Source organism: Sciurus carolinensis, chromosome 3, assembly GCF_902686445.1.
Source record: "Sciurus carolinensis chromosome 3, mSciCar1.2, whole genome shotgun sequence".
Lineage (NCBI taxonomy): Eukaryota > Metazoa > Chordata > Mammalia > Rodentia > Sciuridae > Sciurus > Sciurus carolinensis.
In genome coordinates this window covers 52,045,770-52,069,804 of record NC_062215.1, presented here as the reverse complement: position 1 = coordinate 52,069,804, position 24,035 = coordinate 52,045,770, and the positions used below count along the sequence as shown (strand labels likewise).

The 24,035-nt window shown below is 43.6% G+C and overlaps 2 protein-coding genes across 4 annotated transcripts in view; one reads left to right on the top strand and one right to left on the bottom strand.

Moving 5' to 3' along the window:
- Positions 1-7,183, bottom strand: part of Tp53 (tumor protein p53) — a 12,977-nt gene extending 5,794 nt beyond the window's left edge. The window contains exons 1-2 of the mRNA XM_047545682.1: positions 7,027-7,183; positions 243-344 (exon numbers count right to left, since the gene is read on the bottom strand). Of these exons, the coding sequence (XP_047401638.1) occupies positions 243-316 (74 nt within the window). The 5' untranslated portion in view covers positions 317-344; positions 7,027-7,183. The remainder of the gene's footprint in view (positions 1-242; positions 345-7,026) is intronic.
- Wrap53 (WD repeat containing antisense to TP53) lies at positions 6,402-24,035 on the top strand. 3 transcript variants are annotated; one of them, XM_047545681.1, is made up of 10 exons: positions 6,402-8,700; positions 8,810-8,908; positions 9,141-9,252; positions 21,459-21,547; positions 21,723-21,831; positions 21,939-22,071; positions 22,926-23,134; positions 23,291-23,394; positions 23,539-23,668; positions 23,786-23,935. In XM_047545681.1, the coding sequence occupies exons 1-10, from the start codon at positions 8,297-8,299 to the stop codon at positions 23,795-23,797; spliced, it is 1,401 nt and encodes a 466-aa protein (XP_047401637.1). In that variant the 5' UTR covers positions 6,402-8,296; the 3' UTR covers positions 23,798-23,935. The 3 variants fall into 3 exon arrangements, with proteins under 3 accessions (XP_047401637.1, XP_047401634.1, XP_047401636.1); XM_047545678.1 differs by having other exon boundaries at positions 6,405-8,700; positions 23,539-23,673; positions 23,786-24,035; XM_047545680.1 differs by having other exon boundaries at positions 6,407-8,700; positions 21,741-21,831; positions 23,539-23,673; positions 23,786-24,035.

The window sequence follows — 24,035 nt, the reverse complement described above, 5'->3', positions numbered from 1 at the left end:
TGGGCATGGTGGCACACTATAATCCCAGTGGCTTGGGAGGCTGAGGCAGGAGGATGTTGAGTTCAAAGCCAGCCTCAGCAACCTAGGGAGGCCCTAAACAACTCAGTGAGACCCTGTCCCTAAATAAAACATAAGAAAAGGCTGGGGATGTGGCTCAGTGGATAAGCAAAACATGGTACCAAAAAACAAAACAAAAAAACCAAACTAAAACAAAACAAAACAAAAAAACCCAACCAACTCACAGGTTCCATAAGTCTGAAAATGTCTCCTGACTCAGAGGAGGCTCAATGCTGAGATCCGACTGTGGTTCCTCCATGGCAGTGTTCCAGATAACACTCTGATCTCTGAGGGGAAAAGTGACAACTGGCGTTAAGACATATCCAACCCAGGCTATGGGGCCGAGAACCAGACCAAGGACTTGCTACGGGAGGGTACTCGGCCTGACTTCCCAGGGAGCAGGAACAGATGGGCTGGCTCCTTCTGCCTTCTCTCAGGCTGCTCCTGCCCCACTCCTTGCCAGCTAGCTTTTTGGTCATATATTTCTTCAGAAAAAGATAACCCAAGAGAAGCTTTTAATTGTCCATCACATCTATAAGCCCTCCAAAGTTTGCACTCTTCTTCCATCCTCTTTCCTGTTGATAAGGATGCAACTCCTCTCAGCCCACTCGCTCCACATGGGGAAGGATACCTCACCCATCCCCGCAGAGCTCCATTTCTCAGATGGACTTCACAAATTCTGAGGAATGATCACCTCTCCTCTCTGCCTATTCCCCTGAGGTCCCTCCTCACCCTTTTCCACCACTTTGATTTCAACAACTACAACTATTCCCTCCCTCCCTTCCCTGGGCTCTAGTTAGCTTGACTTCCCTCCTCTGCTCTATTAACTAGTGGTTTGCTTCAACTACTAAAACACTAATTTTAAACTCTATTCCCCCTTTGGCTGTGTGGTTGGTTCCTTCCCAATGAGGCCTTAATTTGTGTCACACCTCCTCATAGATGTTCCCACAGACCATACAATCATAGCCAGCCAGCTAAACTCCACCAAGCCACCCTATTTTAATTCTCATAGTATTTATACTGTATGCTTTTTCCTTGTTTGTTTCATGTTTACTTTAGTAGAATATAATCATCCTCAGAGCAGGGAAGTGATTTATTTATTTTTGTGGCACTGGGGATTGATTGAACCCAGGGGAGCTCTACCACTGAGCTACATCCCCAGTTCTTTTTATTTTGAGATACATTCTTGCCAAGTTGCTCAGGCTGGTCTTGAACTTATGATCCCTCCTGCCCCAGTCCCCCAAATTGCTGGGCTTACAGTTGTGCACTACCATGCCTCGCACTGGGCTATCTTTCTTGATGCTAAATCTGTCCTGAGCTTTGCTAAGAGAGATACTCACCAAAAATATTCACCAGACTTTTCTTTCTGCCTCCAACTGGCAAATGCTCCCCAAACAAGCAGTGGCATTAATGGCAAGCTTTTTTCTAATCTTCCTTAACATTTACTTCCACCTTTATGTTGAAAGAGGGTTTTCTTTATTATGTACCTAGAGTTTGCAAAATCCTTTCATCACACGGTTTATCTTACCTGTCCTGATAACCACATTTGCAACTTGACAAGTGAAGAGGTTAAATTAATTTTTATTAAAAATAACCACTCAAACATTTATGAATAAGATGTTTATTATCAACAGACTTTTCTGCAAAAAGCACTCTTTTGTAATCAGTTAAGGCAGATCTGAGCTGAAGAAAGTCTTCTCAGTGAGAGTTTGGCAAAGGGTCAGCCACAGCCCCTCAATGCTGAGTAGGGCTGAGCAGGAGCAAGGAGGAAAGAAAGGGGTCGGGGAGGCTCAGGATCTTCCCTAGATCAATATCAAAACAGGAGTCTTTTAGGAGAGGAGACTCAAAAGTCAAAAGTCCTGGGCTCATAGTGTACTGTTAGTACCCCACTTATCTCAAAGGGACTCTTCTGGCTGTTTCACTTATAAGAATTGATCTAAAACAGTACCTTATTATTAAAACACTACTTTAATTCATTATTTCATAAAGAGCTGAGAAAAGGAGTTGGAATGTATAGCTCAGCGGTAAAATATTTGCCTAGTATAGGCAAGGCCTTGGGTTTGATCTCCAGCATCATAAAACAAAACAAAACAAAACAAAACAAAACAAAAAACATGGTGCACACCTGTAATCCCAGGGGATCAGGAGGCTAAGGCAAAAGCAAGGCACTAAGCAACTCAGTGAGACCCTGTCTCTAAATAAAATACAAAATAGGGCTGGAGATGAGTTCAATCCCCAGTACCCCACAACAACAAACAAACAACAATAAGAAAAATAATCAGAGTGTCTGGCATATCATTAGAGATCAATAAAGGTTAGCTGTTAATCTAACTGTCCTCTTTTATTTATTCTAATTATTTTAGAGAGAACTTCGTGGGTCAGCGTGGCTTTTGTGGTACTGTTCCCACCCTGCTAATGCAAGTTCACTTCCTTAGGGAACACTGTTCAGTAAACAAGGAGTGGGAAGCGGGGGCTTGTCCTGAGGACGGTAGCTCAAGGATTTTGACCCCTTTGAGGAAAACAGCCCCACAGACAATAGGAGGTCTCCTTGTCTCTAACACTCAGGTCTTCAGTAGCAACTATGTTCTCAATGTTTTTCTGGTAAGAATACACAGTCATCCCTAGCAAACCTTTTCAGAGCAGGTACTTTCTATAAGTCCCCAGCACCAGAAGGCCATGATATGAAAGTTTCCAGCCAAACTGGACCTAACGAATGGTTGGGGGTAGGGAGCAGTTTTTAAGGAAATGCTGGGTGGGAAGGCAGTAAGCTCAGCTGAGACCCCAAGGAGGGGAAGGGACCATCATAAACCTAACACTGGCTGTTGCTGTAAGCCATATTGTATTGGAAGGTAGGTTTCAAGAACAGATGAGGGAACTGAGAGTTGAAAAATTAAGTCATTTATTAGGGTTTTCAAAGCTGTAGGGCAGAACCAGGGCTGTGAACCTGGGCTGTCTTAAAATCTGAATAATGATTTTCCTAAATTTGTTTGCTTGCTTGTTTTTTCTTTCTTTTTTGTTTGGTATTGGGGATTGAACGCTGGGGTTACAGGTGTGTGCCACCAGTTTCATGAATAATCAATAGGCTCCCTTTATTACCTCACCTATACTTCTAGCCACTCCCCAACAAAACTTTTTGAGGTTAAACTTACAAATGTTGAAATGCATTAAACTTTAATTTGGCAATTTTTGAAACATCCTGTAACTTACCCCTATACCAGAAAATAACTGGTCAATCTTGTCAGTAAAAGAGGCAGGGTGCGGGGAGGGGGAGTAAGAATTGGTGTCCTGTATTTTCTTCTGAAAATAAGTTTCAGAGTTGTGTGAGGGTGTGTATGTGTACCCATTGTACCCAGGGGAGCGCTCTACCACTGAGTTACTTTTTAAATTTTGAGATATGGTCTTAACAAGTTGCTCAGGCTGGCCTTAATTTCAGATCTTCCTGCTTTGGCCTACCAAGTTGTTGGGATTACAGGTATGCACCATGGTTTTATGTTCAGATTAATTATCCATCTCTTATTAATTCTGAGTTTTATGTAAGGTATGGGTTAAACTTAACTGCCCCCAATTGGTCCATTGTCATTTGCTGCAGACTTTCCTTTTACTTTAGCATCCGTGTAGAAAATCATATGGCCCCATTTTTATATATTTTTTTCTGGACTCTATTCTGTTCATTGATTCTTTAGTCCTAATATAGCTTTACCGTAATCTTAAAGTCAGATAAAGACCTCCAGTTTTGGGGCTGAGGATATAGTTCCCCCAGGAGGCCCAGGGTTCAATCCCCAGAATCTCAAAAAAACTTTAAAAGACCTCCAACTCTACTATTTTTTCAATTTAGAACTGGCTTGTCAATTTCTATAAACAAACTACAAAGATTTTGATTGGGATTTATCACTAAGCCTTCTAATACATCAATAGAGTATCTCTCCATTTAAACCTTCCTTCAATTCTCTCAGCAATATTTTATAATTTTCAATGCAGAGCTTTTGTCCATTTTGTTAAATTTATCCATGAGCATGACATAGTTTTGGATGCTACTATGAATGCTACTGTTTTTAAAATTCATTCTCCAACTTCAGATTAAATGAGTGCTAGTATATAAAAATACAATTTAAGTATATTACCTTTGTAACCTGTAACCCTGCAGTATTTACTTATTACTTCTGGTAGATTTTATGAATTTTCCATTTATGACTTCATAAAAAAAAGGCTTTCTTTCTAATCGTCATTTCTTTTTCTTGCCTGATTGAACTCTAGTACAATGCTAAAGTGGTGAGAATCAAATCCTTTTCTAGTTCCTGATCTTTTAAAAAAAAAAAAAACACCTTTATTTTATTAATTTATTTTTTATGTATTGCTGAGGATTGAACCAAGTGCCTCACATGTGCTAGGCAAGCGCTCTACCACTGAGCCACAACCCCAACCCTAGTTCCTGATCTTAAGATGAAAAGCATTCAGTCTTCTACCATTAAGTATCTTAATACTTAATCGTCTGCTCTGAAGTTTGTTTGAAATCATGAATAAGTGCTGAATATTGTTAACTGCGTTTTCTGCATCTGTTGAAATCATCATAGAATTTTAATCCTTCAGTGTGTTAACTGGTAACTTATAAATTTTTTTTTTTTTTTTCGGTACTGGGGATCAAACTCAGGGCCTTGTGCTTGCGAGGCAAGCACTCTACCAGCTGAGCTACATCCCCAGCCCTAGATTAATTTTTGAATGCTGAAGTAACATTGCAATTCTGGGACAAACCACTCTAGGTTAGGATGTACTTATTCTTTTTACACATAACCAGGTTTGATTTGCTAAAATTTTGCACATCTTATATTTAAAAAAAAAGTTGTTGCTGTCTTTACCGACATGTACAGATCTTTTTTTCTTCTCAACAATACAGTAAAACAACTATTAAAATAGTATTTACATTATACTAAGTATTATAAGTAATTAGAGATAATTTAAAGCATACGTAAGAATATGCATAGGTTAAAGGCATATACTATGCCATTTTCTGTAAGGGACTTGAGCATCCTGGAACCAACCCCTCCCCCACCTAGCGTGGATATCTAGGGACAACTGTACTAAATTATTCAGAGAAACTGCACACCTCTGCAGACACAGGACTAGTTCTGAAAATCGTCATTTTCAAAAAATATATCATGCACGCACATATATACACATTATTAAACAACAGAAGCAGGCACAGGTATTGCTGTGTGACATCCCCCCTGAAGGTCTTTGAAAGATCTTTTCACACAGAAAAAAACTGGGATTCCGACACCCAGCTCAGAGATTACCACAAATGGCAGTTACCTGGGAGACTTTATCTGCATAACAAGACAACCTTCACTCTAGTGCACCTCCCCCCTTCAACGTTCCACTGCCTGCATTCCCTTCTTTACCCACGCCCCCCAAAACCTAAGTTTTAGGTCTATATAAACTTGATCTGGCCCTCCACACATACTGTATGTGTGGCTCCCGCAGCCAAGTAATAAAACTTGTTATTTAGTTCCCTGTTAGTCTATTGTAAATTTATCTCAAAGACTAAGATTACTGAACCTTCAGAGGAACAGGAGAAAATTAAAAAATTCTCCAAAGCACCGTGTGTAAATGCAACCCGTATTTAGAAAAACGAAAAGCACATAAAGAGGGCACACAGTGCCTAGTATACATGAAGTGGGCGGTAACTAATGAATGAAATGGCCAGTCCTAAATGATGAATATGCAAGAGACATAGATTTGCGTGCGACTTGGAGATGTTCCGCTATCCCCGACTAGGAAGAATCGGCTTGGACTGGCGGACTGCACTTAGGACCTCGGGGCGCCCCTCCCAAAGGTCCACCCCTTCCGCTTTCACGACGTTCGGTCTGCGTCCAGAGTTGGAATGGCTCAGCCCAAAACCGGATGCTGGATAAATTGTGTTTCCGAAACAAACAAACGATCTATCATTACACGCTTTCCCAAAAGTTGATTCCTCAATGTACCTAATTCCAAAAATACCCAGGCTTTGCCTTCTACACACACCTCCCCCCGCCTCTTTCTGCGCAGTGGTAGCGTCCGTCTAGATTGCGGACGACCGGGGGGTGGAGTGCACCATTCAAAGAAGGGGAGGGACTGAGCTTTGTATCAAAACAAATACCCGACCTTTTGCAAAAGCAATAATCAAGTAGTTCAGAAAAAAAATGGAGGATGGGTAGAGCAGTATCCCTCCGCAAGCAATAGGAACCTGCCTAAAACACATTTTATTTCCTTCTACTTCCCTCTTAATGGTATAACAGTGAGCCCTTCCGACAAAAAGAAACCGGAAATGGTACTGCAAGTGCCGAAATGTAAATGTAGAGCCAAACAATAACAGGGCTGCCGGGCCTCTCAGACCCGCATGATCCTGCCGGGTCTCCGGGCTAACCTTTCATTTAGCACTTCCTACCTCTACTGCTGGCAGTCTTTAATTGGATTTTCTTCAGCTAGCGGAGCCGGGGGCCAGCTGGAAAGATGACTTCAGAAAGGACAAAGGTCCGGAAGTTTGGGGACCTTAGCGGCTTGGGCTTCCCGATCACCCCAGTTAATTTTGGAATGGAGCCTGAGGTTCCACTGGGATGTCATGGGCTCTAACATCTCACAGTCTCAAATTAGTGCTTGGTGCATAATATTTCAAGGGATTCCAGCACCCTGCTGGGTAAATAGAGGTGAGGGAGGGGGCGGGGGGAAGCTTTTGGAAGGCTGAAGATTCTCCAAAGCCCAATCCTCTGCCCAAGTGTTCAGCTTTGAGTCTGGTTGATCGTAACATCCCCGTTATCTACACCCAGGCCTCCCAACACTGCATTCCTATGTAGATCCCGCCAGCCATTTCCCAGTACTCAGCCAAACCCCACTCCCCCACCCCCCACAAACCCCACGGTTCTCTCGAGCTGCAAATACACGGAGTCGAGAGCCCGTGACTCAGAGAGGACTCATCAAGCTCAATCGGGACCTTACCCCGTCCTGGGGGGAGCGTGTCACTGTCCTGGGAAGCACGCTCCAAGACCGGTCGCCAGGTGCCCCTAAGAGACCCGCAGCTACCTGCGCCTAGGATGGTGGCTCTGGACTTTTGAGAAGCTCAAAACTTTTAGCGCCAGTCTGAGCACATGGGAGGGGAAAATCCCAATCCCAGCAACCCTCGCGAGGCTCCTGGCACAAAGCTGGACAGTCGCCATGACAAGTAAGGGCAAGTAATTTGCCTGCTGGCGGACGGAAGGAGTTGGGGAGGAGGATGCGGAGTCAGGATTTGGGTTGTATTGGTGCTGTAGCTCTGACATTTTGGAGAGGAAAAGTAATACACGCCAGAACTGTGAGGGCAGAATTAGTGGAAACCATTTTGCAGGGCTCCGCTACTGTGTCAAGTATAAAGGGTGGAAGGAAGAAAACTGTTGCATTTGCCATTCTCTCAGCCTGAAACACTGCTTTCAGATATAACTGGATAGTTTCTTGTCATCAGCTAAAATGTAACCTTTTATCCTTAATATCTCAATGTACTGTGTTCCCCTGGAGACTTTATATCACACAGTCTTTAATTTCCTTCATAGCCCTTATCACTGAGAAGATTCATTTGTTCATTGCCTATAAGGTAGATAATTTGTTCACTATCTTATTCATTGCTATATTCTCCGATGCCTAACAGTGCTCGGTAGGAAGTAAGAGCTTGATAATATTTATCAAATGAATGAAAAAGGTCTGAGGACTTGGGCAAATGAAATGCAGAACCTGAATCAAGCGCTCTCTTCAGGCGAGGGAGGGTAGGTGCTTTAAGAATTACCGCGGGAGACGGTGGGCGGAGCTCCGGCACTTCTAGCCAAGGCGGAGCGTTCAGACTACAACTCCCAGCAGCTACTAAGAGCCCTCAGGCTCAATGCGTAAGCTGAATGCTACCGGTACTTCCCGCCCCTCTGTGGGTTGCCCGCGAAATCTGATCCGAGATGCAGAGGTCCAATCGCACAGCGGCCCAAGTCCCGCGAGAACAAGTGGCGCTGAGCGGCCCACGGTGCTCAGCAGAGTTGTTCTTGCACTATTGGTGTTCTCTTATTCTCGCCGGCTGGGGGGTCTTCTGTCTACCCCCACCCCCCCGGAAGAGGAAGGAAGGCACTGGTGGATTTCCCCACTTCTGGTCCCTGAGAACTTTGAAGTTGTTCCGGCAGTCCTGTGCGTCGGCCGCTTGTAGCCAGCAGAGTTGCCCGACTGAGGCCAATGTCTGCCGCGCTTCCTCTGCAGCATGAAGACGTCGGACGAGCAACTCTTAGCTCCCGACAGCCTTCCTTTAGACCAGGCCCCAGTACCAGCCCGTCTCTCTCCCCACGCTTCTCCGATGGATAAAAATACAGACCCTGAATTTGTACCACTGCTACCTGGTGGGGATGATCCGCCCCAGATGTCCCCAGATCCCGTGACTGGCTCTGCTGTGTCCCAGGAACTGGGGGAGGAGGACCCAGCGTCTTTCTCCACTCCCTTAGAAACAGAGTTTGACACTCCTCTCGAGTTAAGTCCTCAAATCAAGGAGAAAGAGCTTGACGAAAATGCAAGCTCTCTTACAGAAAAAACGAGCGTTCCGGAGTTGGGGTCTGGAGAAGCCACAGAAGTCATGTCTGAGGAAACCGCTCTAGAAGATGAAGGAGACACGTAAGTAGTAGTTGACTCTATCATCTAAAGAGAGTGGAAGTGTGTGCCCACTTCTCCAGGTCCATTTCCCCTTTGGCGACCCAGGTTTGTTCCTTCATCTTCCTTCCAGCCCTTGGAACTACAGCTTCTCCTGGCTTCCTCGATTTCTCAGTGGTTCCTGGTCAGAGTTCAGCGTCCAACCTGAGAACTTCTTGAAAGGCTGTAAGTGGTAAGTAAGGACAATGGGGCAGGGAGAGGAAAACACCGCATTTATCGGGGAAAAAGATCCACCAGAGGTGGGCAGAAGAGGAGAATCCCTCAGAATATTTGAGCTTAAAAATTTTTTAGGACTTTGTGTCTTACAACAAGGATTCAGGGGCTTACTTAACTTACTACAGAGGTAGACTATACTTGGAAGACATAAGTCTATCCAGTTTCCTAACTCTTTGCTACATTTCTAGGGCCCCTGATGGTTCCTGCATCTTGACCAATAGTGCTGATAACATCCTGCGGATTTATAACCTGCCCCCAGAGCTGTATAATGAGGGAGAGCAAGTGGAATACACAGAAATGGTAAGGGTAGAGTCTGATTCTGCCCCTTCATGGGGACATTGCACATTTAAGCCCTTCATGTGGATGGAGAAATTATAGTCCACAAATTTCCCGTTTACTAATAGCACTTTCCCTGTTCTATGAATTTTCACATGTAGCATTTTTGCCCTGAAATTCTGAAGTTATTTTAGAGATGTATGTGGGCATGGTGGCACACTCCTGTAATCTCAGCAACTCAGTAGGCTGAGGCAGAAGGATGACAAGTTGAAGACCAGCCCCAGCAACTTTGTGAGACCCTGTCTCATAATAAATAAATAGGACTGGATATGTAGTTCAGTGGTTAAAACACACATGGCTCAATCCCTAGTACTCTGCCCCCCCCCAAAAAAAAAAGAAAGAAGAGAGAGAGAGAGAGGTATTTGTCCTGTCTTTAGTCAGGAATATGTCTTTTCTCTAGAAAGTATTAGATTTGGTTTTTTTGGGGGGGGGTGCTGGAGATCGAACCCAGGGCCTTGTGCTTACAAAGCAAGCACTCTACCTACTGAGCTATCTCCCCAGCCCCGAAAGTATTAGTTTTTTGTGAGAGTGTTTAATTTAGTTATAGAGATTTATTGAATAACTACTAATGACAGTCACTGTGATGCTGAAATGATAAGGAATTGAACATGATAGATGAAGAGCTGGTTTTCTTGTGTGGTTTGCAGGTGTAAACCAATTAATAAACAAGATCAAAACAAATTAAAACAAATGTTCTGGGAGACTGAGATAGGAATTTGATCGGCCTGGGCAGGATAGTGAGACCCCGTCTCTAAAATGAATACATACATGCATATGCTGAAGGAAGTAAACAGAACTAGGAGAAACCAACCAGAAGATTCTACTTTAGATACAATGGTCAGGGAGGGCTCTCAGAAAAAAATATTTGAGTTGACACCTGAAAAGAATAATGAATCAGTCAGATAAGAGCCATGACAAGAGTTTTCTAGGAAAAAGCAATAGTATTATAAATAGACCCAGAGCTGGAAAAGAGCTTTCTATGTTCATAAAGAATGCCATGGTAGAGGAAAGTGGGGTGATGATGTGGAGGTGACTAGCAGCAACATCATGTGAGGTTTTAGGGGAAGACCTTTTGGAGTTTATTTGAGAATCAATAGGAAAGTTTTAGAAGAGAGAAGTGAATGAATTGCAGGTAAGCTAGAGTGATTCAGGGGAACTCATTAGGATGCACTTAACTCAGCTGAAAGATAATGGTTAGTTGGTGAAGTGATGTCAGGAGAGATGTAGAGCTGTAGAGATGTGGATGGATTTGAAGTATATTTTTTAAAACTTGGAGATCCATTGGATGTGGAGGTACAGGAAAGGAAACGTTTAAATGTGATGTTTGGATTTTTAAAAAAGTTTTGTAATATATATTTTTAGTTGTGGATGGACACAATGCCTTTATTTTATTTTATTTATTTTTATGTGGTGCTGAGGATCAAACCCAGTGCCTCACATGTGCTAGGCAAGTGCTCTGAGCTACAACTCCAGCCCCTGATGATCAGATTTTTGCAGCTGGGTGGTTGGTGGAACACTTTACTCGACGGAGGAAACAGGGATATGAACAGGTATGAGGCTAGAAGTCAAGGGTTTTTAAGTATATTAAATGTGAGATGTAATGCTAAGGGGAGAAAGTGGGGTCAGGGATATACTGAGCAGCATCTCATGTCTTGAGGATGGATTCATTCTCCAGAGAGTGTAGATGAAAGAAGAGGAGGCCCATACAGAGTCCTGGGTGCACCAGCATCTGGGGCAGGGTATAGGAGAAGCCAAAAAGGTGGGAACAGTCATGACTAATACGACTGAGAGATGGAGTAAGGTAGATTTAGAGAATGACAAGAGACCAGGTGTAGTGGTGCATGCCTGTAATCCCAGTGACTCAGGAGGCTGAGGCAGGAGGATTGCAAGTTTGAGGTCGGTCTGGGCGGCTAAGTGAGACCCAGTCTCAAATTAAAATAAAAGGCTGGGGATGTAGCTCAGTGGTAAAGTATCCCCGAATTCATCCTCCTGTACTACAAAAAAAGGGAGAGACTGACAAGAGGATATTAGTGACCTTGACAAAAGTGCTTTCAGGGGAGCAATGGAGGCAGAGACTGATTATTGTGGTAGAAGGAAAAGAACAGACAATTATTTGGAGTTTTGCTGTGAAAGGGAGCCAAAACATGTGGCCAAAAGGGAACATGGGTCAAAGGGTTTATTGGGTGCTTTTGTGATTTCAGGAATAATCCAGCAGAGAGAAGGGAATTGATGCTTGTCTTATTCTGTTTTGTGTTGCCACAATAGAATACCTGAGACAGTAATTTATAAAGACAGATTTATTTCTAACAGTCTGAAATCTGGGAAGCCTAAGATCAAGGGATCACATCTGGTGAGTCTTCTGTTGTGTCAGCCTGGTGGAAGACATCACATGGCAGGAACATACAAACCTAGGTCTTCTTAGGAAGTCACTAATTCCATCATGGGGCTCTACCCTCATGGCCTCCTCTATCCCTGTTTCCCTTCCAAAAGCTTCACCTCCAAATGCCATCATCATGTGAATTGGGGTTTAAGTTGTGAACACATTTTTGGACATTCAAACCATAGCAATGCTGTATAAGAGAGAGGGGATAACAAAGTTTCTGGGTGGCTCAGTGAATACAGGCTCTAGAGCACACTGGAGATGTTGGCTTAAACACAGAGTTCTTGCCCTCCATAGGAAGGAAGGTGGAGGAGCATTCAGAGGCAGTTGTTTAGTGGTTAGAAGATTTGGATATTCCTGTCTCTTGGTTCTCTATTTTCAGTGAAGCATAAAGGGAGGTCTCTACCTGAAGGAAGAGGGCCTGTATGGAAAGATTATAATCTGTCCTAGAAAGTAGAGAATCAATGGACTGGGGTTGTAGCTCAGTGGTAGAGTGCTCACTTAGCACATGTGAGGCCCTGGGTTTGATCCTCAGCACCACATAAAACTAAATAAATAAAATGAAGGTATTGTGTCCATCTACAACTGGGGGAAAAAAAAAGAAAGTAGAGAATCAAAACTACCAAAGAATAGTAGTACAGATGCTCCTTGACTGATGACAGGTTACATCCTGATAAATCTGTCATAGGTTGCAAATATCATAAGTTGAAAATGTATTTAATACACCTAATGCACTGAACATCACAGTTTAACACAGTGTACTATGTTTTCACTCATGATACTGCATATTATTAGCCCAGGAAAAGACCAAAATTTGAAGTATGGTTTTTACTGAATTATATCACTTCTGATATTTGAAGCATATTACTTTTGCACCATTATAAAGATGAAAAATCATATTTTGAACCATTGTAAGTCAAAGATGGTTTTACTGTTCTTTTCACAGTGCTTGCCAGAAGTTTGTTGCTGTTCCCTTTTTTTTTTTTTTTTTTTGGTACTGGAGATGGAACCCAGGGGAACTTAACCACTGAGCCACATCCCCAGCCCTTTTTTGTATTTTATTTAGAGACAGGGTATCATTGAGTTATTTAGTGCCTTGCTAAGTTGCTGAGGCTGGCTTTGAACTTGCCATCTTTCTGCCTCAGCCTCTGAGCCACTGGGATTGCAGGTGCTCAGCTGTTCCTTTTTTTTTTAAAGACAGGGTCTCATTATCTTGTCTGGGTTGGCCTTGAACCTCTGGGCTCAAGTAATCCTTGTGTTCAGTCTGTCAGGTAGCTGGAACTCCAGGTGTATGCCACCACACCCAGCTGTTGCCATCCATTTAAAGTGAGACCAACTCTTTTGGTCATATATCTTTCCTGGCAGGTTAAGTGACTGTAGTTTCTTTGTGAGCCACATCTCTGGCCCTTTTTATATTTTATTCAGAGACAGGGTCTCTCTAAGTTGCTTAGGGCCTCACTAAGTTGCTGAGGCTGGCTGTGAACTCATGATCCTCCTGCCTTAGCCTCCTAAGCTGCTGGAATTACAGGCATGCACCACCACACCTGGCATAAATATGTTTTTGATGAATAATCATCAGAATAAAAATGGCAGAGCAAATTAACTAGATGGGTGGGAGGTGGTCAAGAGACTGAAATTGAGGTATGCTATCTCAGTGATGACAAAGGTAGTGACTGTGGTTGCTAAGGAAGTAAAGGCATGAGACCGGCCCATGTGTTTGATGGATCCATGCATTCTTATTTGTTCAATGCATGTTTTTGTTTTTTCCCAGTATTGGGTATAGAATTCAGGGCCTCATGCATGCTAGACAAGCACTCTACAATGGAGCTACATCCCCTTGCTCTTTTTTATTTATTTATCTATCTATCTATCTATCTATTTATTTATTTATTTTTTGCAGTGCTAGGGATTGAACCCAGGGCCTTGTATTTGCAAGGCTAGCGCTCTACCAACTGAGCTATATCCCCAGCCCTGCCCTTTTTATTTTAAGACAGGGTCTCTCTAAGTTGCATAGACTGGCATTGAACTTGTGATCTTCCAGAGTAACTGAGATTACAGGCATGTGCCACCATACCTGTTTTTTTTTTTTTTTTTTTTTTTCCTGTGGTACTGGGGTTTGGAACCAAGGATGCTCTACCATGAAGCTACATCCCAAGTTCTTTTCAATTTTTTTTTTGTTTTGAGAACGGGTCTCACTGAATTACCTGGGTTGGCCTCAAATTTGCCATCTTCCTGCCTCCACTTCCTCAATAGCTGGGATTATTGGCTACCACTATTTCAATGCATTTTTGTTGAGTGCATTCTGTATACCAGTTCCTGCTTTAGGTGCTGAGGACTAGTCAGACAAAAGTACCTGTTCTTATGAAGCTTATATTCTAGTGCAAGAAACAATCAGTAACCAAATCATATTGTTATATCGTATGCATGTATGGATATGTAACAAATCCCATCAATATGTACAACTATATAATGCACCAATAAAAAAAGGTAGAAAACAACAACAATGACAAAAAAGAAACAGGCAGAAAATAAATAATGAATTGCTAGGTGTAGAGGCACATGCCTGTAATCCCAAGCAACTAGGGAGGCTGAGGCAGGAGGAGTGCAACAAGTTCAAGGTCAGCCTGGGTGACTTAGTGAGACTGTGTCTCGAAATATATATATATATATATATATATATATATATATATATATATATTTTTTTTTTTTTTTTTTTTTTTTTTTTTTTTTTTGTGGTGCTGGGGATTGAACCCAGGGCCTTGTGCTTGCGAGGCGAGCACTCTACCAACTGAGCTATCTCCCCAGCCCAAAATATTTTTTAAAAATTTAAAAAGGGATGGGGATGTAGCTCAGTTGTAGAGTGCTCCTGGCTTGAATCCCCAACACTTCAAAAAAAGGAAAAAAAAGGAAATAACAAAGTAAAATATATGTATCCAATAGATACCATGGAGAATAAAACAGAGAAGAGGATTAGAAGAGTGATTATAATTTTTTTTCTGGTGTTGAGGATTGAACCCAGGGGTACTTAACCGCTAAGTCACATCCCCAACCCTTTTTTATTTTTTATTTTGAGATGGGACCTTGCTAAATTGCTTAGGACCTTGTCTTTGCCATCTTCCTGCCTCTGCCTCCCAAGCTGCTGGGTTTACAGGTGTGTGCCACTGTGCCCAGCTGTGAGTTGCAATTTTAAAAAGGACTGGATCACTGGGCATGTGGTGCTCTCCTGTAATCCCAGCCAATCAGGAGGTTGAGGCAAGAGGAGCACAAGTTTGAGGCCAGCCTGGGGAAATTCAGGAGAGCCTGTCTGAAAATAAAATAAAAAACTGGACTGGCGATCTAACTCAGAGATAGAGTGTCCCTGAGTTAAATTCCTAGTACCTCCCCACCCCCTTAAAAAAAAAAAAAAGAAAGAAAAGAAAAGAAAAGAAAGAAGACCTCATCATTAAGTAACATCTGAGCAGAGACCTGAAGCAAACCTGAAGCAAACCAAACTAATACCTGTGGGATGACTGTGACCGGCAGAGGGAACAGCAAATTAATAGGCCACTGTAAAAGTAGAAGCCATCAAGAACGATAATAGGAGGATATGTAGAGAGCAAGATGGCAAACCAGGAAGGAAAGTCTCAGGAAATAGGGTTGTTTGACAGAAGGTGGATAGCTAGACTAATGGCAAGAACTGCAAGGAAACTGGTTGGAACAGTAGAAGATTTGGAAAGACAGTGGGAAGCAAAGTATTCTCCACTCACCTCCTGTCCTCGAAGTGTGCCTTGACAAGGGTATGAACATTAATGCCATCTCAGCTTGAGGACCAAAGAGGACAGCCAGGGCCAGGCAAATCCAGCAGGGCAAATGGAGCATTCTGAGGAGATGATAAGTGAAGGAGTTTTTACATCCTTGAGTAGGAATGTGAGAGACTCTGGCCTAAGGATTTGAGAGGGCTGGGAAAAGTGGGACTGGGACAGGTGAAGGTGTATTCAAGCAGTGCACAGATGGAAGTGATTCTAGATGCCGCAGAAGGCTGAGACTTCTCAGTGCTTAAAGTTAATGAAAGGAGAGGGTGGATCTTGATGGCTTCCTTAAAAGAAGGGTCCCTGGCAAAGGTGCATGCCTGTAATCCTGAGGCAGGAGGATCATGAATTCGAGGCCAGCCTCAAGAACTTAGTGACCCCCTCTATTTATTCTCAAATTAAAGAATAAGAAGAGCTGGGGCTGTGGTGACACAGGCCTGTAATCCTGGTGGCTAGGGAGAGTGAGGCAGGAGGATCACAAGTTTGAGGCCAGTCTCAGCAATTTAGGGAGACTCTAAGCAACTTAGTGAGACCTGTCTCAAAGTAAAAAATAAAAAAGGACTGGGGATGTGGCTTAGTGTTAACGTGCCCCTGGGTTCAATCCCCAATACCCACTGCCCCCCAGCAAAAAATAAAAAGGATTGGAGTGTAGCTCATTGTGAAAGGCCATAGGCTGAATCCCTAGTACTGTTAATGAATGGATGAATGAGTGAATGAATACATGTATATGTAAATACAAAAACAAATTTAAGGGGCTGGGTTGTGGCTCAGTGGTGGAGCGCTTCCCTTGCATGTGTGGGGCACTGGGTTCGATCCTCAGCACCACATAAAAAAATAAATAAATAAAATAAGGGTATTGTGTCCATCTAAAAAAGAATTTAAAAAAATTTAAAATAAATTAATAAATATAGGAGAAGAAGAACGGTGCTTGTTTGGGGGGTGGCCTGGTCCTGAAAGCTTACCGAATATGCAGTTCATGGATGTGAGGCTGCAGATATTTGAATTCTGTGGGAAGGTATAAAGTACTAGAAACCCTGGCTCCTGGAACAGAAATTGGTCATGTCTTAAGACTAGGGAGCCAGGTTGCAGCCTGCCTGAAAGAAATCAGGAGCAGAGAGTTGGTTTCTGGTAGGGATGGTTAGAAGAGATTCTGGAAATGTGGGAGGTTGAGTATTGCACTCAAAATAGGAATGTTAAGGAAATAGGAATGTTAAGAAAAAGTCATCATTACCTACCACTCCACAAAACTCAGCCCTTTAAATTTTTCTACATTCTTTCTAAGCTCTGTCCAAGTACTGAAGCTTTTTATGTGGTTGTAATCCTATGGTAAATGGTTTTGTATCCTGCTTTTTTTCTTTGAGCAATCATATCCTAAATGTTTTTCATGGTGGTCCAGTCTTCATAGTTATTGTGTTTAATGGTGTATGATATTGCATTGAATGCTTTTGATAGTTTTTTTAACCTCTCCTTCCATTTTGGACATTTGGGTTATTTCCAGGATTTTAATATCATAAATTAGTCTTCAGTAAATATTGTTATGTATTTTGAGGGAGAATATTTTCTTTTCCTTTTGGGGTTGGGGATTGAACTTGGCCTCATGCAGAGAGAGTGTTTTCTTAAGGGAAACTATGGGTAAGAAATACTCTCGTTCAGATAGCATCAATATACATTTTCTTTTTCTTTGTGTGTGTGTGTGTGTGTGTGTGCGTGCACGCGCTAGCACTTAACCTCTGAACCATATCCACAGCTCTTTTTTATATTTTATTTAAAGGCAAAATCTTGCTAAGTTGCTGAGGCTGGTTTTGAACTTGAGATCCTCCTGCCTCAGCCTCCCGAGCCGCTGGGATGACAGACATGTGCCACCACGCCCATATATGTTTTTTTTTTAATGTCTTGTAATATAGTCATTTTGTTTTCAAAAACTTTGACTTTTTCCTCTGCTGTTACCAATGTATGGATGCAAAGGACATTTTGGGGTATAATTTGGTCTTCCACATCTGTGGATTCTGCATCTGTGGATTCAACCAACCGCAGATCTAGAATATTTGGAAAAAAAGAATTACTGTGCTCAACATGTTCATATTTTTTCCTTGTTATTATTCCCTAAACAATACAGTGTAACAGCTATTTACATAGCATTTACATTGTATTAGGTATTATAAGTAACCTAGAGATGATTTAGAGGGAGGCCAGGTAGCACTTGCCTGTAAACCCAGTGGTTCAAGAGACTGAGGCAGGAGGATCACGAGTTCCAAACTAGCCTTAGCAAAAGTGAGGAACTAAGCAACTCAGTGAGACCCTATCTCTAAATAAAATACAAAGTAGGTCTAGGGATATGGCTCAGGGGTTGAGGGTCCCTGAGTTCAATCCCCAGTACCTGCCTGCCCAAAAATAAAAAGTATATGGGAGGTTGTGTGTAGGTTCAATGTACATATGCACTGTTTTATAGAAGGGACTTGAGCATCCGTGGATTTTGGTATCTGGAGGTTCCTGGCACCAAAATCCCAGATACTGAGAGATGGCCAGAAGGATTGCAAGTTTGAAGCCAGCCTTGGCACTTTAGTGAGAGACTGTCTCAAAGTAAAAAATAAAAAGGGCTGGGGATGTAGCTCAGTGGTAAAGTGCCCCTGGGTTCAATCTCCAGTACTTATAAAAATAAACACACACACACATGAACTATATCCTCTTCCCAGCATAGTCCCCCAGTTCTTCTCCCTTTTCTGTCCTTTCACAGAGCTTTCTAGGATTCTTCTTCCTTACTTTCCAATTCCCTGATCACTCGCCCTACCCTGTGCCTTTTGCCGAAGGCCTTCACTGCACCTCTAGCCTTCTCCACGGAGGCTTTGCATCTTCTTTGCCCTTCATCTCTCATTTTGGGAGTGGGGGTGTTCTCATTTCCAAATGCTAGAGCCAGACAATTTTTCTGTTTTGGGGGGGGGGGGTACCAGGGATTGAACCCAGGGACGCTTACCCACTGAGCCACATCTCCAGCCCTTTTTATTTTAAAACAGGGCCTTGCTAAGTGACTGAGCCTGGCCTTGAATTTGTGATCCTCTTACCTCAGCCTCCTGAGTCACTGTGATTACAGGCATGTGCCACCACACCCAACCAGGCAATTGCTTTTTCATCTTTGTAAAATCTTCTCCTCTGAAGCTTATGCTGTCTGATTCTCCCTTACCAAAGACATTGGTATCTTGACCTTCCTTGGTCCTCAAGTCTTTATAGCCTGAGGTATCCAAACCAGAATCTAGGGTCTCATCCTTTAATCTTCCTTTTCCTAACCCTCTACATCCAATTAATTATCAAATCTCATTAAGTCCACCTAATCTTTAATCCATCCACTTCTCTGCACTCTTGACTGCTTTAATTCAAAGTCCTATTATTTTGGGTCTCATGTTGCTGAAACAGTCTCCTGTCTCCATATTGCTCATGAAAACATTATTTACTGACTGCTGATTATGCACTAGGTGTTGAGGAGACTGGTGAGCAAGGCAGATATGATTCTCACTTCTTGGGTAGGAATGATGTAGAGTGAGGAGCACAGAAGGCTGTAGGAACATGGAGCAGAGCACCTTACTCCTTCTGGGGGCTTAGGGAAGGCTTCTCAGAGGAAGAAGTATCTAAGAGCCCTGAAGAATTATGAGCAGTCAATCTGGAGGAATTATGAGGAGATGAAGGAAGGATATTCCAGACTTGAAGACTGGTATATGTGAACATCTGCAGGTTCAGAGTATGGTGAGGTGGTTCCTTTTGGGGCCTGTGAGTCAAAATGGTGGTTCATGGAAATTTTAAATGGAGTGAATAGATAGAGGTGGGTCTGGAGAGGAGCATAGTAATGCAAGTGTTTGTAAGGGGATGGACTACATGGAGTCATTGACACTTTTTCAGCAAAAGAATGATACTACAGAATTCCAATTTAAATAAGATCTTGGATGTCGCTGTGGCTACAGGTGTGGAGAATGGATGTACAGTTTGGAGTATGGTATGGGGAAGACCAGAGAACACATGGAGTATTGCAGAAATGCTGGCAAGAAGGCAGTAGCTTATGATGGAATCTTGGGATAGGGAACGAAAGGGAGAGGACAGCTTAAAACCTGGAAGAAGAATTGGCAGATTTGGTCTTAGGTTGAGCCCGGAATGGAAAGGAGGTGAAGAGTAATAGTGGTTAAGGCTGGCACATACATTCCAAGCTTGAAAACTGGATATGAGGCCCAGGAGGAATAGCAGGTGCAGGGCTGTGATGGATAAATGGAATTTGAGGTTCCTGTGGGATGTTCAGATAGAGTTGTCCACCAGGCAGTTATCCATACGGATTCAGAGTGATGGGGTAGAAAGTGAAGTCATAGCTAGGTGATGTCACCCTGAGAGTCACCAAACAACTGATGACAGACTAGTGTCCAGACTATTTAAAGATTTCCTACAAGTCAGTGAGAAAAGACAACCTACTAGAAAAATAGGCAATATGAAAAGATATGCCTAAATGGCAAAAAAAAAAAAAATAGAAAAATGTTTAACAAGGTGCAGTCATGTACACCTGTAATCCCAGGGACTTGGGAGACTGAGGCACAAGGATCACCACAAGTTTGAGGCCAGCCTCAGTAATTTAGTGAGACCCTCAGCAACTCATCAAGACTGTCTCAAGGGAAAAAAAAAAGACAGTGGCAAAGTGCCCCTGGTTTAAATCCTCAGTACAAAAAAAGAGTCTAATCTCACTTTATAGCAATGATGGAAATGTAAATTTATGCCATAACAAAATGCCATTTCACAGCCTTCAAACTGAGAAAATTTGAAAAAAAAAATCTGGCAGTGCCAAGAGGATAAAGAATACCATGCAGTCTTTTTTTTTTTTTTTTTTTTGGTACCAGGAATCAAACCCAGGACACTCAACCACTGAGCCACATCCCTAGCACTTTTTATATTTTATTTAGAGACAGGATCTTGCTAAGTTGCTTAGTGCCTTACTAAGTTGCTGAGGCTGGCTTTGAACTCAATCTTCTTGCCTCAACCTCCCCAGCTGCTAAATACCAGGCATTCTTTTACACTGCTGCTGTGTTACAATGAGCGCTTTGGGGGAAAAAACAACGTTATTTCACAAAGCTGGCAAAATCGATAGTATAAAGACCTGTAATTTTATTCTTTAGCAGAAACTAGAGGAACCCTATGTGTTTCAGAATGGTAAAGCACATGAAAACCATCAATGACTGTCAGCAGGAGAGGACTGATCAATCTGGTACATTCAGGAATGGAGTACTATGCAGCAGTGCAAATGCATGAATTAGAGGACAGTGTATCACTTGGTTAAATCATACCACAATCAGGAATGCATACAATATGATGCCATTAATATTAAGCTTAAAGTCATGCATTATAATGCTAGGTACTGTTTTTTTCTTATGACTATATGCATAAAGAAATACATGAGAATGATATATTCAGGATAATGTTTACCTCTGAGGGAAGGAATTTTAATGCCTTTTTTCCCTGCCTAAAGTTGGTGGAGAAGACACAGGATTTAAAAACAAAAACAGAAAAACACTTCATGTTCGAACTATTTAATTGCCTTTTCCTTTTTCTTTTCTTTTTTTTCCTAGTGCTAGGGATCAAACTCAGAGCCTTGCACATGACAGGCAAGTGCTCTACCACTGAGCTACATCCTCAGCACTAATTTTTTTAAAGGATAAAATGGCAGCTCATTGGTGCCTAGCAAATATTTCTATTACTGGTTGGTTCTTTGTCTCTGGATTGGGGTATTAAATTTGTTTCTTGCCCTGTAAGTGTTTAAAAGGCATGGATTCATATGACTTTGGTGGTCTGACTCTGACATTAGAGGCTGAATTAAACTTTAAACATTGAGATAAAGATTCTGTTCTCTGCTTATACCCTATCTTCCTTCTACTTGGTTAGTGCCAACACATGATCTCTCTCTCTGCCATAAAACCGCTAGAGGCATAAGCCTCTGACTCCCCAGCCAGTAACCTTGGCATTTTTCCATCTCGGTCTAGGCCCCTGTCCTTCGAATGATGGAGGGTGATACTATATATGATTACTGCTGGTATTCGCTGATGTCCTCAACCCAACCAGACACCTCCTAGTAAGTGATGTCCTTTGCTGGCCACCAGCCCCCGGTTTCAAGTTGTCCCTCTAGTGAGAGTCAATGGTTTCCATGGGTATTGGGAGGAGGAAGCCTCAGTGTGCTTTTCAGATGGGAGCTGAGAGGGCTGGTCAGTTGGTTTCCTCCCCTTCCTTTGACAGCGCTGGGGCCTCAGTGTCCATGTCTCTCTCAGCGTGGCCAGCAGCAGCCGGGAGAACCCAATTCACATCTGGGATGCATTCACTGGAGAGCTCCGGGCTTCCTTCCGTGCCTACAACCACCTGGTACAGACCTTCCTGCCTAGCCCTGGCACTTGTCTGGGGCCAGCTCTCCTTCCTTGAGGACAGCTGAGCCTTGGCAAGGCCTGTTTTCAGCCTTTTCCTGCCCCCAGGATGAGCTGACGGCAGCCCACTCGCTCTGCTTCTCCCCGGATGGCTCTCAACTCTTCTGTGGCTTCAACCGGACTGTGCGTGTCTTCTCCACATCCCGACCTGGCCGAGACTGTGAAGTGCGAGCTACATTTGGTAAGCATCTGGGCCTCCACCCAAGGGAGGAAGAAAGGGAAAGGTGTGCTGCCAGCATCAGGGCCTCATGGGATCCAGGGGACCACTTGTGGGGTTTTGCTTTATTCTCACTTTAGTCTCGGGAGGTAAGCAGTGCACAGTTAGAAGAAAATAGACTCAGAGGAAACTTTCCCAAGGCGAACCATCTAGTTCGCTCCTGAACTTGTGCTGTTAGCTGTGTACCAAAAATCTTCTAATCTCTAGAAAAATTTTGGGTGGGGGGTACCAGGGATTGAACTCAGCAGCACTCAACCACTGAACCACATCCCCAGCCCTATTTTATATTTTGTTTAGAGACAGGGTGCCACTGAGTTGCTTACTGCCTTGCATCTTGGTGAGGCGGCTCTGAACTCACGATCCTCCTGCTTCAGCCTCCTGAGCTGCTGGGATTATAGGTGTGTGCCACTGCACCTGGCCTAATCTTTAGAAATTTTTAAATTTTATTTTTGTGTTGTTCGGAATGGAACCCAGGGCCTCATGAGTACTTGACAAGTGTTCTATCACTGAGCTACATCCCCAGCCCTCTAGAAAATTTGAGATGAAGCCAAGTTTATTTCCATAGGCTTTTAGCTCTCTGTCCCTTCTAGGAAAAATGGAGTTTGAGAAGGAAGAAGGGAGCTTTGGGCATTTAGGTCCTTTGGGCGGGCAGGGGGATAGAAGGATCTGGAAAACATCCATTTTTATCTTGCTTGGGACAAACAGGGTGAAGGAGGTGTTGGTGCTGTGGCAGGGGACAGAGATATACTTTTGCTTAGGCTGGCAAATGCCATGTTTCATTGCCCTCTCCCCCACTTTGTGCCTCCTTCCTTCTCTAGCAAAAAAGCAAGGTCAGAGTGGCATCATCTCCTGCATAGCCTTCAGCCCAGCCCAGCCCCTCTATGCCTGTGGCTCCTATGGCCGCTCCTTGGGCCTGTATGCCTGGGATGATGGCTCCCCTCTTGCCTTGCTCAGAGGACATCAAGGGGGCATCACCCACCTCTGCTTTCACTCTGATGGCAATCGCTTCTTCTCAGGAGCCCGCAAGGTAGGGGTTGCAACCTGAGAACCCAGTCAGGTAGGTGGAGAGTATGGCAGAAGTGGGGATGTAGGGCAGGAGTTGGAGAATGCTGAGCTTGAGGGAGGAAGGGACATTGTGTGAGATTGGGGGACAAACATTCTAGGTCCCTGTTCTGTGTCTTAGGATGCTGAGCTCCTCTGCTGGGATCTCCGCCAGCCTGGTCACCCGCTTTGGTCTCTGAGTCGAGAGGTAACCACCAATCAGCGCATCTACTTTGATCTGGACCCGTAAGTGACCATGGTCCTTTCCTGTCTAAGGCCCTGATATCCCCAGGGATACAGAGCCCAGCTAAAGGTCTCAGCTTCTGGGTGTGAGAGGTTCTTGCCCCAGGGGTGATATCTGTATGCCAGCAAATCTCCTCTTTCCCCCAGGAGCGGGCAGTTCCTAGCAAGTGGCAGCACCAGCGGGGTTGTCTCTGTGTGGGACATCAGTGGGACTGGCAAGGATGGGAAGCCAGAGCCTGTGCTGAGTTTTCTGCCCCAGAAAGACTGCACCAATGGAGTGAGGTCCTCAGTTCACTTCCAGGGATCTCAGGGTTGGGGTTGGGGAAGGAGGTGAATCTCTGAGGGAGCAAGCATCGTTACTAAGGTGCTGACAGATCCTGTGTCCCTCCCTCAGCCTGCACCCTAGCCTGCCTCTGCTGGCCACTGCCTCTGGTCAGCGTGTGTTTCCAGAGCCCACCGACAGTGGGGATGAAGGGGAACAGGAGCCAGACCTACCCCTGCTCTCCTTTCGACACGTCCACCTGGAATATCGGCTTCAGCTCTGGTGGTGTGGAGGTGGTTCAGACCCCAGTGTCCCTGATGATCACCAGGAGGAAAAGGGACAAGAAGGGACTGAGGGAGGTGGGGGTGAGCTTATATAAAAA

Excerpts from the sequence above, each read along its gene's own strand:
- Wrap53 (XM_047545678.1), top strand. The coding sequence starts at position 8,297 with ATGAAGACGTCGGACGAGCAACTCTTAGCTCCCGACAGCCTTCCTTTA. Across the intron at positions 8,909-9,140 it reads TTCTTGAAAGGCTGTAAGTG|GGCCCCTGATGGTTCCTGCA; the intron begins GTAAGTAAGGAC and ends CTACATTTCTAG. Across the intron at positions 21,548-21,722 it reads ACCCAACCAGACACCTCCTA|TGTCCATGTCTCTCTCAGCG; the intron begins GTAAGTGATGTC and ends CTGGGGCCTCAG.